Source organism: Euleptes europaea, chromosome 18, assembly GCF_029931775.1.
Source record: "Euleptes europaea isolate rEulEur1 chromosome 18, rEulEur1.hap1, whole genome shotgun sequence".
Lineage (NCBI taxonomy): Eukaryota > Metazoa > Chordata > Lepidosauria > Squamata > Sphaerodactylidae > Euleptes > Euleptes europaea.
Genome location: NC_079329.1, coordinates 37508672 through 37521087, shown reverse-complemented (window position 1 = coordinate 37521087; position 12416 = coordinate 37508672). Strand labels below are relative to the sequence as shown.

At 45.5% G+C, this 12416-nt stretch overlaps 1 protein-coding gene across 2 annotated transcripts in view; it reads right to left on the bottom strand.

Annotated features, from left to right (window-relative positions):
* The window catches only part of GPATCH8 (G-patch domain containing 8), a 105937-nt gene that overhangs the window by 52537 nt on the left and 40984 nt on the right, over nt 1-12416 (bottom strand). For both annotated transcript variants that reach the window (XM_056863497.1, XM_056863498.1), the window contains one exon: nt 1307-1379. In XM_056863497.1, coding sequence (XP_056719475.1) covers nt 1307-1379 — 73 coding nt within the window. The remainder of the gene's footprint in view (nt 1-1306; nt 1380-12416) is intronic.

The following is a 12416-nucleotide window of genomic DNA, read 5'->3' as shown; positions in this document are numbered from 1 at the left end:
GGCAAGGACAGATGTGCCGTCACAGGAGAATGTGAAGTGTACTCATTGTGGCTGGCTCCAGAAGCTAGCAAGAGAGGGCGAATATCAAGGTCCTGAAGGGGCAAGAGGCCCACTGAGGAGATCTATGGAAGGAGGACAAACAGAAGATGTCATATGGTCTTCATTTTATAACTAGCACTGCTGATCTCAAGGGTATTAATGATATGGAGAATGGTAATGCTGCAGTAGCACCAGTCTATGGAACGCACCCAGAAAGACAGGAAATAGATCACTGTAATATGCAGATGCCTGATACAGTCAAACCACTAGTCTATCAAGGTCAGGTACTGTCAATTCCGTCTGGTAGAGGCTCTCCAGGATTCTCAGGCAGAGTCTTGCATATTACCTACTACCTGATCCTTTTAACTGAAGATGCCAAAGACTGATTGAGCCTGAGACCTTCTGCTGGCAAAGCAGATGCTCTACCACTTAACTATGGCTCTATCCCACAGTGGGAAGAACCCAGTGATTCTTAGCTTTCAACACCTACATGGATTCTACCCTCAGAATGACTCTGCCCCTTGATCCTGCAGGCTACCTGCCTCATTCCCTTCAGCTGACTCACTGAATGGTGCAATAAGAATTAAATTACTAAGAATTTGGAATCCAAACATGATGCTTCAAAGTTCAAATACACTACAAACACAAACAACATCACATTCACATTTTAAAATGGTAGGGAAACAACCTTCCTTAGATTCACAGTAAAAAAGCTTTATTACTATTCTTATACATCTCAACAGGCAATTATCAGCAACTAACCAAAATACAGCAAAGCCTTTCACACTTGCAAACTAAAGCAAACCAGTATGCAGTCTTGAAGTTTTGAAGCATAATGTTCAGAGCACATCCTTTGAGCAAAAGAAGCAATCTCTGGCTAGTTGGTACTGGTTATCATCCTTCCCAACTGCTTTTTAGCTGTGTTTTCATCCACAAACCAAAATCAGTGACCCTACAATCCACCATATGAGCTCAACAAGCCGATGTACAAAATGCCCACAATGAATGAGTTCCACCTGTCTTGTCTACTTCAGTTTAACAACCAGCTTTCAGCCTGCCTTAAATAAGGCCTGGCATACAGCCACATTTGCCATTCAAACACCCTATGCTGGACCTGTATGTGTCAACAGAGACTGAGTGCATTATGATAAATGTAAAACTTAGTAGGTACAATAGGACATGATAGGGTGGGGGGAGAGGAGGAATCTGAGCTAGAAACATAATCTGAAACAAAGCGAGCATTATTATGGATGAATTTCTTACTTACCCTGGAGAGACTTCCCCAAACCCTGGCCCAGCTTCCAACCATGCTTCTGTAGCAGGCGGTGTCCAATATTATCCTGACAGACAGAACAGAGAAACAAACCAAAAATATTCCAATAATATATTCTTCCCTTCCCAAAGACATTTAAACACATGATGAATAAGAAAATTTTCTACATATATGCATGCAAAAATAAAACAAACCACTGATGGGCAATATATGCCCAAGGGGGAAAATACTGATATAAATAAAAAAAGGAAAGAAAGAAGCAAAACAAGAAAAAAATACAGCTGGCAAGATTCTTCCATGGGAACAGGGTTTCAGGGAGGGTCATCACATTTTCTGATGGTGTGCTGGGCAACTTTTATGCATAACAGAAAAATAAAAGGCAATGTGGGAGAAAATAAAATAAAATAATCGACATTTGAAAAGCATGACATAAAAACTACTTATACAGTCATATCCATCACCTAAAGAGCACCACTTGATTTGTGCAAAGAAAAACAGTGTGTTTAGTCTATAAATTTTACTTGCTTGTGCGTCAGACTTTGAGAAGATCGAGTTAAGTTGTTAAGTGCCAGACTTGCCCCCACCACTAGAAACCAAAACACAATCAGAGCAAAATCCAGGCTAGACTTGATTGGGTTTTTGTTTTGTTTGTTGCTTTAATATAAATATATATATATAATATATATCAACGAGCATGCAGCCAATTAAAGTGAAAAGATACAGTGAGGTTAGTAAAAACACAAATTTAAAATATAAACCAATTAAAAGAAACCAGAGTTATGAACTAAAAATGAGCTCAAGCACAGACTGAGTGATGCATTTCACATATAAGCTAACAGAAGTACTAAGACATTAGAATGGAACAGGCCTAGCAAAAGGTTAAAACAGCAAGGAACCATTAGTGCATGTAGGGAGAAAACACAACAAGCATAATGTCTCATCTCCCAAAAGGAAAAATCAAAATGGACCAAAATGAATGCGAATAGAAGGGAAGTGATGCAGCAACTGAGTGCCAGTTTTTGCATGAGTTAGATAAAATAAGTTTCCTGGTTTATTTTAAGGGCCAGATTTACAGCCACGGAGGTATTGGGGTTCAGGTGTGCCTAAAAGCCATGTTGCTAACCTGAGACACATGGGGGACTGTTTCATGAACTCAGCTGCAACTAAACTGCAGTCTGCTCATGGTCAGAGTTGCACCTTTTCAACAAGTCCACAGTTAAATCCTGTTTCCACTGTATGTTAATTGGGGGGATCTTAATGTTTCTCCTGCTTGCCTATTCTTCCTCCTATCCTCCTTCCCCCTTAATTGAGTCCTTTCTCCAAATGTGACCCATAGCTAGAAGTAGGCTCAGATACTGAGATATGGAGCGTAGAACTTTCTAGTGTTTTATTTCCCCCATGGAAAACTTTCCATTTCTAAAAAAGATGGATATAACGGAGTCGCACTTACCTGTAACTGCTGTTCATTGAAGTCTTTGGTGCTGACACACATGTGGGACTGCGCCTGCGCGCAGGCCTGCCGCCAGAAACTTTTATTAGCCTTAGATCTTTAAGGGGGATGCCCCTCCCTTTGAGCAGCGGGCCGGCTTGGCGCCGAAACCACCGCGTGCTCCTGGGCGGGGCATCCCCTCCCTTCTTAGTTCCTCGCCCGCCGCCAACCTTAGCCAATATAGTAGATAGTTCCCTGGTGATCCTGACAATAGGGCCATGACAGGGTACAGAAGAGTAGGATAATTACCCCCAACTCTCTGGTCCGTAACATACATTCCTCTTCTACTAATTCTTCTCTCTCTCTCTCTCTTTTTTTTTTTTAGGTCGACAGCGGGGTCGGAGGGAGGGATGTGTGTCTGCACCGAAGACTTCAATGAACAGCAGTTACAGGTAAGTGCAACTCTGTTTTCATCTTCAGTCTTCGGTGCAGCCCCACATGTGGGATTTTAACAAGCTTACCCAACAGGAGGTGGGTGTCGATCTAGGAAAACAACGTCTGAAGGACTGCTCTTCCCACTTACGCGTCTCTCCTGGCTTGCAGGTCCAGCGTGTAGCTTGCCCACGTCGCCGCCTTGCAGATGTCACCGACGGGGACTCTTCTACGAAGTGCAGCCAAGGAGCCCTGAGCTCTGGTGGAATGAGCCCTGACTTCCAAAGGACACGTCACCTTTGCTTCCCTGTAAGCAAGTTTTATTGCCGATACCACCCACCTAGCTATGGACTGGGGGGGATGCGGGTTTCCCCTTCCTGGGGCCTTGAAAACAAATAAAAAGAGATTTTGACTGTCTAAAATGTTTCGTTCTATCAATGTAGTAAAGTATGGCCCTCTTAAGGTCTAACGTGTGTAGGGTCTTCTCCGCAGGGGAAGTTGGTTTTGGGGAAAAAAACTGGTAATACCAAGTCTTGTGACACATGAAAACTAGAGACCACCTTAGGTTTGAACTTGAGGCTGGGGTGTAGCACCACCCTTTCGTTAAACACTCTAAGAAACGGGTTATCTATCCAGCTCACTAACTCTTTGGGTTGAAGTGGCTGCAACTAAAAATGCAACCTTGGCTGAGAGTAGTGACAAATGCGTGTGAGCCAAAGGTTCAAACGGGGGTAACATGAGTCTAGCCAAAACTAGCGAAAGGGACCACTGAGGAGTTAACCTTGGAACAGGGGGAAACACATTATTAAGCCCTCTAAGAAAACGCTTGGAAAGAGGGTGGGAAAAAACAGTGTACCCCTCCAGCTTATCATGGAACGCTGAAATCGCAGCAAGATGTACTCTCACCGAGGAGATGGTGAGGCCGGTCTTAGTTAGATCCAAAAGGTAATCAAGGATTAGAGGGAGTGTCAGGCCTGCTCGCTGTGTCTGAGATAGTTTCGTTTTCTCACAGACTCCCGTTCAAGGACGTTTCCCTAACGATCGCATTCCTGTTCCCTTTGAAGCTAGCGGGTGTCCGTGGGAGCCTTGGTGTTCCTAAGCTGATTGGGTTTATCTCATGAGACTGTGTAGCGTCTGCTTTTCTAGTGTTCTCATATAATCAAGTGCTTGCCATTTCCCTTTCATTGCTGCCTTTCGATTTCTAAGCTCTGCTTGTGTTACCAATAAACCAACTCTTTTGGGACTACTAGTCTCCTGGTGTGGCTATTTGGAATCCTATAGTACAAGTGCTTACATTAAGGCAGCAACGAAAGTCGGTAATAACCCACAAAACTGTTTTTCCCTCACTGAGGGGGAGATCAGTCATAAAATCCATAGCAATTACTTCCTAGGGTCTAGAAGGAACTTCCAATGGTTGCAATAGTACTGGGGGTTTCCCTTGGGATCGTTTGACAGTGGCGCAAACTGGACAACTGCGGATGAAGGAGTCCACGTTGGTACGCATGCCCACTCACCAGAATTGCCTGCGCAATAAGTGGAGAGTTTTCAAAAAGCCAAAGTGCCCCGCAGTTTTGGCTCCGTGGGCTAATTGCAGGACTTCCTTCTGAAGTACTTTGGGCACATACAATTTCGAAGAAGGCTGCCCCATCTGAGTAGGCCCGGGTGTCTGGGTAAGGGTCTGTAGGTACCTTCTGCTAAACGCAAGGCCACATGGGTGCTATCAGGATGCACGAGGTCTTGTCCGATCTGATTTTCCCCAGTACTCACGCTAAGAGGGGAAACGGGGGGCATAGAAAAGGGAGCCTGACCAAATGATTTAGAAGGCATCCCCTAGGGACATTGGGTCGTTCCCTGCCAGCGAGCAGAACCCCTCTGCCTTCTTGTTCTCCCTGGTGGCGAACAGGTCTACTTGAGGGACCCCCCAGTCTCGGAATATCGGTTGAAAGAAACACTCCTGTAGCTCCCACTCGTGGTTGGTAAAGAATTTTCTGCTGAGGGAGTCTGCCCAGGTATTGTGTATCCCTGCTATGTGTATGGCCTTCAATTGGATGTCGTTCAAGAGAGCCACTAGCCAGACTCTCTGAGCCTCTGCACACAGGGAGATGGAGCCCGTGCCTCCCTGCTTGTTGATGTAGAATACTGTGCAGGTGTTGTCTGATTGGAGGAGAGTTCTGGAGCCCCGTAGGATATCTGTGAAGGAGATAAGTACATAACGCACAGCCTGTAATTCTAACAGATTTATGTGCAGGGATGATTCCCTGGGTTCCCACCTCCCTTGAACAGACATGTCGTTACAATGGCCACCCCAACCCTCCATAGAGGCGTCTGTGGTAAGAGTAAAATCCGGGGCCCAATGGCCAAAGGGTATACCCTTCAATAAATTGGGTTCAGCAAGCTACCAACACAAAGATCTTAACACCCCTCTAGGGATAGAGAGTCTATGCAGCTGGGAGTGACGGGTAGGGTTAAATGCCCTGAGAAACCAGTTCTGAAGTTCCCTCATCTGCAATCTAGTAAAGGGGGTGACTGCTGTGGTAGAGGCCATGAGGCCTAAAAATCTTTGTATGGAGACTACTGGTTGGTGTCTGCACCTCAAGAAGTGTTGTACTAGGCTCTTAATTGTTGTCACTCTTTCTTGTGGTAAGAAAGCTTTCCCTGTGCTGGAGTCAAGCACGGCCCCAATGAATCGGGCTTGGAGGGAGGGGTCTAATCTAGATTTCTTTACATTGACCAAGAGGCCAAGGTCAGTGCAAGTGGAAATGACCAGCTCAAGGTGAGATGACAAAAGGGCTGGACTGTCGGCTGTCAGGAGCCAGTCGTCAAGGTACGGGAAGATACTGCATCCCTTGTCCCTAAAGTATGACATGACTACCGCCATGCATTTTGTGAAAACTCGAGGGCTGTGGCCAGTCCAAACGGTAGAACCGTGTAGTGGAACACCTCCGTACCATAGCGGAACATGAGGAATTTTCTATGATCTGGGTGTATAGAAACGTAAAAGTACGCGTCCTTAAGGTCTAGCGCTGCAAACCATGTATTGGGAGTGATCAGCTCCATCACAGAAGTCAGTGAGACCATCCGGAACTTTGAGATCCGTAAACATTTATTGAGAATTCTTAGGTCAATAATGGGTCTGGAGCCATCTTTCTTCTCCACCATAAATATCCTGGAGAAAAAACCAGAACAGGTTGGGGAGGCTCTTTGAACTGCTCCTTTCAACAACAGCTCCTCTAACTGTGGAGCAAAATCTGGAAATGGGTTGTCCCGTGCAGAACTGGCGGGAGAACAGGTGGGCAAAAACTTGAACTCTAGGAGGTAGCCTTCTGAAATGATCCGGAGGACCCAAGAGTCCGAACAAATGGACCGCCAGGCCTCTGCAAATTTGGCCAATCTATTCAGGAATGGAAAGTCCCCTTGACTGGCCGGTGAGGGTAGTCAGAATTTCTGGTTGGGTTGTCTCTGGTCCCTCTGTTGAGGGCCAGTGTTGGTTCTTTGCTTGAAATTGTGCTTGCGTTGCCCTTGCTGCCCCGGCTGATGAAACTTGCCCTGGGGAGGATACGGCTGGAACCTTTGATACCGTTGGCTTCTGTTGAAGGATGAGTTGAAGCCCTGGTGTCGAGGCTGAAATCTATCCCGTTGGGGTTGAAAGGCCGTGGTAATGCCTAAAGATCTTGCTGTCTGACGGTCTTTCTTTATATTAGTCAAGAATTCAGGGGTGCCTGAGGCGAACAAGGTATCACCCTCGAAGGGGAGGTCCTCGACCTGGGTTCTGGTGTCTGCTGGGAGGGCCGTTGTGCGTAGCCAGGAGTGGCATCTTAAGGTAATGGCTGTGGCCATGGATCTGGCTGCCACTTTAGCTGCATGTTTGCCCGCACTAATCTCCTGCTTCGACAATCGAGTTGCTTCAGCTTGGATGAGTTTTAGGGCCGATCTGGACTCTTCCGGCAGTACGTCTATGTGAGGGCTGGCTTTTCCCCACAGGAACAATTGATACCCCCCATGATCATCTGATAGTTGGCGATACGGACGTTTAACACCAAGGAGGTGTAGGCTTTTCTACCCAGATGGTCTAGGCGTCTGCTCTCCTTATCAGAGGGGGTGGAGTGATGCCCTTGTCTTTGTCTAGACTGCATCTCCCCAGTGACAATGGAGGATGGGGGAGGATGCACCATCAGGAACTCTGCTGAGTCTGGCTTTACTCGATAGAGATTTTCTATCTTCTTGGTGGACGGAGGAGTGGATGATGGCTTTTTCCAGACTGTTTTGGTGATGTCGGAGAGACCTTCCAGAATGGGGAAGGCAGCGATTTCTGGATGATCTGGATACAAGCGACTTAGGATCTTGTCCTTAGGCTTGTTGTCTGATGTGGAGATGTTAATATACAAGGCCTCAGCCATCCTGATCATCTGTTCTGTTCTTAACTTGAGATCCTCTGAAGGTGACACTGCCTCTGTGTCGCCTACTAACTCGTCGGGGAAGGTTCAGAGATGTCTTCCAACATTCCTGCAGAGACTCTTGTTTCCGAGTCCTCTGGATCCGTCTCGACCCTAGGACTCCGCTGAGTCAGAGGAGTGAAGGGTGAGGGAAGTTGTGGGGTCTTGAGTACTAGAGGTTTGCCTTGGAGGGTGATCTGGCGATACCTGCAAAAATCAATCCAGTCCTTTACTAGCTCTGGAGAGATTGTAGGCTGAGTAGACAGGCTCTGAAGAGGTCATGGAGTATTCCTCTGAGCCGGGGGGGGGGGGTCGGATCGAAGGGAGTCGGATCCGAGATGTTTGGATCCGACAGTAAGAGTGGGTCGTCTAATGGATCCAGCTCTACATCGGAGAAGCATTGGAGAGGTGAGCCCGAATGGAATGACGGGGTCCTCGGTACCGGGAGAGGCGCTTGTGTAAGGGGCCTCGGATCCGGGAGGGTATGCGCAGGGGTAGCCGGTTTTGAGCTTGGGCGGCTGGGATCTGGTGCTCTTTTGCTTATGCTTCGTCTTATGCTTCTGTTTCTTAGAGACATGCGTCGGATCCGAGAGGGTAGTCGGATTCGAGGACCTCGGATCCGGGCCGGATCCGGGTGTCTGCAAAGCTGGAGCCAAGCACACGGATTGCGTGCTCCTAGGAGATTTGGAGCTGGTTGCAGGGGAAGGAGCCATCAGGGCCTTCTTCCAGAGCTCCGCGTTCAAGTGGTCTGCACGGGCGTTGCGAGCCCGGGTGGAAAAACGTTGACATATGCCACAAGTCGATACGTTATGCCCCTCGCCCAAGCAGAGTAAGCACAGTTCGTGTTGGTCCGTGTGTGGTATCTTCGTAGTGCACTTGGGGCACAGTTTAAACGGGATCTTGGGGGCCATCCCGGGACTCAGCACGTGGCCGAGGGAACCGGGGAAAATAGGATCTTCTCGCTCTCCTCACCCGTAGTACGGTAGATCGAAGATCGGTAAAGGTTGGTGGGCTGGTCGGGAGGACCCGAGCGGCAGCCCCGTATGGAAAACTTACAACTCGAAAGTAGAATGATGAAGGAATTCTGAGGTCAGGCGAAAAAGCTCCGTTTTGGGCGGCGGCAAAGAAGGAACTGAGGAGGGAGGGGATGCCCCGCCCAGGAGCACGTGGTGGTTTCGGCACCAAGCCGGCCCGCTGCTCAAAGGGAGGGGCATCCCCCTTAAAGGTCTAAGGTTAATAAAAGTTTCCGGCGGCAGGCCTGCGCACAAGTGCAGTCCCACATGTGGGGCTGCACCGAAGACTGAAGATGAATCATAAAGTTAACAGGTATGAATAGATGCCACAGCCAGTACAATATTAGGCAAGCACAACAGTTTCAAAGTTGCAATCAGTTTTTTCAGGTGATTATTCCTGAATTGTGTGAGAGGGAACATGCATGTTTTGTTTTTTTAAAACTGGGGGGGGGGATAAAACCACAAGTATATAGAATAATCCAAATTAAAAATCAGGTTACGAGTTTACCTGATTGGCTGTGCAGGTCAAACCAAAACTAAAGTCCTTATTTATATGTATCCTCTTGCATGGTGGAAAGGACATTGTAATCACCTATCTGATATAGATTGAACAAGTAATGCAAGTGTTGACTGAACAGAGCTACTGTGAAACTGATTTACTGGATTCACTTCAATCTGGCTTCTGGCTGGGATTTGGAACAGAGACCTTGGTTGCCTTGGTTGATAATCTCTACTGAGAACGAGATAGGTGGGATGTGACCATGCTAGTTCTACTGTATCTCTCAGTGGCCTTCAACACAATTGACCATAGTATCCTACTGAGCTGCCTTTTGGCCTGGGACGAGGGGGGGCACCATGTTGTTTGAATCCTATCTGGAGGGTCGATCTCTTAAGGTGGTGCTGGGAGATTCCTGCTCTGCTCTGGGAGATTCCTGCTCTGCTCCATGGCCTGTGGGGTTCCGCAGGGTTTGATCTTATATCTTATTTAATACCGCTGGGAGAGGTCATCAGGAGGTTTGGGCTGCAGTGTCACCAATGTGTGGATGATACCGAGCTCTACCTTCCTTTTCCACCTAACTCCACAGATGCTTAGAGTCAGTGGGCTGGATGAGGGGGAACAAGGTGAAACTTGCCTATTCTTTTTTAAGGACTGAACTCAGTCTTAAGGATTGAATCCAGTCATGGATATCTCTGCAGAAGTGTCTAAAGAAAGGTGGTGATGGCTGTGGAAAATTTTCTCTTAGGCCAGAAAAAACGGGGCCAATATCACATCTCATACGTTTTGAAATCTATTACTTGCTCCAATCTAGTCTCATATAATTTACAGTTCTCAACCAAAAAGAGAGGCAGAAGACATATTCAACCAGTGAATTAGTTGCATCAGTTTTTAAACCTCTGTCATAAGGAACAGTTTCTAGAAGCGCCAAGCAGGAGGCCCAAGTTGCAATAAAACTACACTGCACTACAGAACATTACTTCTGTGTGTCAATCTCATGAAGCACTACATGCATTTTAAGCACTGGTCAAGCTGCTGGGGGATGTGAGGGAGAGGCAGAGATGCAAGCTCCAAATAAATAAAAAGTGTTCGGGGGAGGGATTCTTTTATAGCATCTTGTTCAATTCTAGTTTATGTGGACCATGGGCATGTTTGGAGTATCAACAGTTGGAGTATCTACTAGGCCATGATACATTAAAAAAAACTGGTACCATCCACAGTGAGGCTGAATCAAACTGAATCAATCCACTTATCGATCATGTTAAGTCAAACAAAATCTGCAGATTGTGTCACTGGCTTAATTTTGCTTAGGTTACAGAATGTGGCTTTCTCAAGAAATTGCATGCCAAGTGATGGGCTAAACACAAAACCAGCACCTAAACACAGTACTTGTCATTCTGATTAAATTTCATTTTATTACCATGACAAAATATCATTCCCGCTGGGTGGAAAGAAACAAAAACCGCATCTTTCTTAAAGAGCATAATTTTAAAAGAATTTATATTATAAGGGAAGGATAATGCTATCACAAAGACATGATAATCTTTTCGAGTACTGCTATCATGAAGCTATTCGTGTCTCTTTTTTCTGATGACCGGGCATTAACGCAGAGTTGTATATTTGTGTTATCTAAGTGCAACTGCCAACTGGTTGGAGCCTGGAGAAAGTTCATTAAAAAATTAAAATCAGTTTTAGATATAAAATTAGTTTTAAATATAAATAAGCTTCTTTCGTGAAAAAAATGCCTTTCCTGGCATGGCAGCACAAGGTGGATGTAAAAATATTTTGCTATTGGTTTCAGTGCCACTGGTGATTTATTTGTTCACTGCACCAGCTATTTCTTTAGTGTCCTCAACCATTTTGACAAATATGCAAACCGCTCCTTTTGAGTTGTTTTATTCCAATTCTTCAAAGACGCTCAAAGACGTTTTCCTGAAAGGAAGAGAATCCATCCCACTTTGTATTCAACAACTAACTTTCAAAGTTTTCATTGTCTGACAGAGGCAGAAAGTGTTGAGAACATTAATGTAATTATCTAATTTTAGGTAATAAAACCCATTTTATGGAAGAGTCAATTTTTACAATTGTCAGACAATTTGAGTTGGGGGTTAAATTTCAGGATCTCCTGCCATATGGGTCATACCTCAGTAACAGACCAAATGCATCTCCAGCGAAAAGAGTAATCTGGCAGCAGGACTGGGAACCACCTCTGAGACACTGCTACGTGGGCCAATAGTTTGACTAAGTATAATGCAGCTCCATGTAGGGATGGTGTGTATATACTGTTGGAAGTAATTTTGATAGGACTTGCTGTTATTCAGATTGTAATCATGAAGGTTTTTTGTTTTTCACTTGCCACAGATTTCAATATTATGAAATGCAACAGCCTTTGAGTATTGTCAACAAGAAATGTTGGCTAAGAACAGCTGCATTTATCCTCCCCCCACCACAAAAGGACAGCTACCACTCAGATGAGACATTGTGCTAACTGCGTTGTGTTATAAATGCACTAAAAAAAACCAGACAAATGAAGCCATTATGCTATTTCCAAAAGCGGTGCAGGTGGAGTGAAAGCATTTCCATACGAACCTGGCTTTAAAACCTGGGCTGTCAAAAGAACAGTTAAATGTAACACAAAGTAAGAAACTGTCCAACCAACTAATGGTAATTTGTTTGTTTTTTTAAATTCGTTTGCTGTGTTTTCAATTCACTACTTGCAAGTAATGTATTTATTAAAGAAGAGAAAGCATAAAATAAATGCAAGACCAGCTGGGAGTCATAAGAGTGCTGTGACTGACACAGGGGGAGGAGGAGAAACTAATGTTAGAGGAAGGCAAGGATAAGAGAAAAACCGATGAGGATTATACACATTAGCACCACGCTTACCAAACCACTCAAGAGTCTGTGCATGCTTCAACAACATATATGAAGCTAAAGCATCAGATCCCAGCCAGCAGAATCCCATTTCCAAGGTGGCTCTCCTAGAAAGAGTCTCACAAACCAAGGTACGGGGGCACTGAAGTAGCAAGGGGGGGGGCTTGATCTCTTCCATTCTTGCTATCTTCTACACCTATTTCCCTTTCAATATCATTTACCAAGGTTTTTTGGAAAGCAATTTCCTCTTAACACTTATGGAGAATCATTTGCGTCTTGGGAGGTCAAACAACAGGAGAAGTTGGACCGTGTTATCCCAATTACACCAGATAGCAATTCCAGTGCGTTTGTTTAAGGGGTACAATCATGGGCTAATCAATAAGACCCATTCAGAACAAAGCTTCACACAATAAGAGGAGAGAAAACT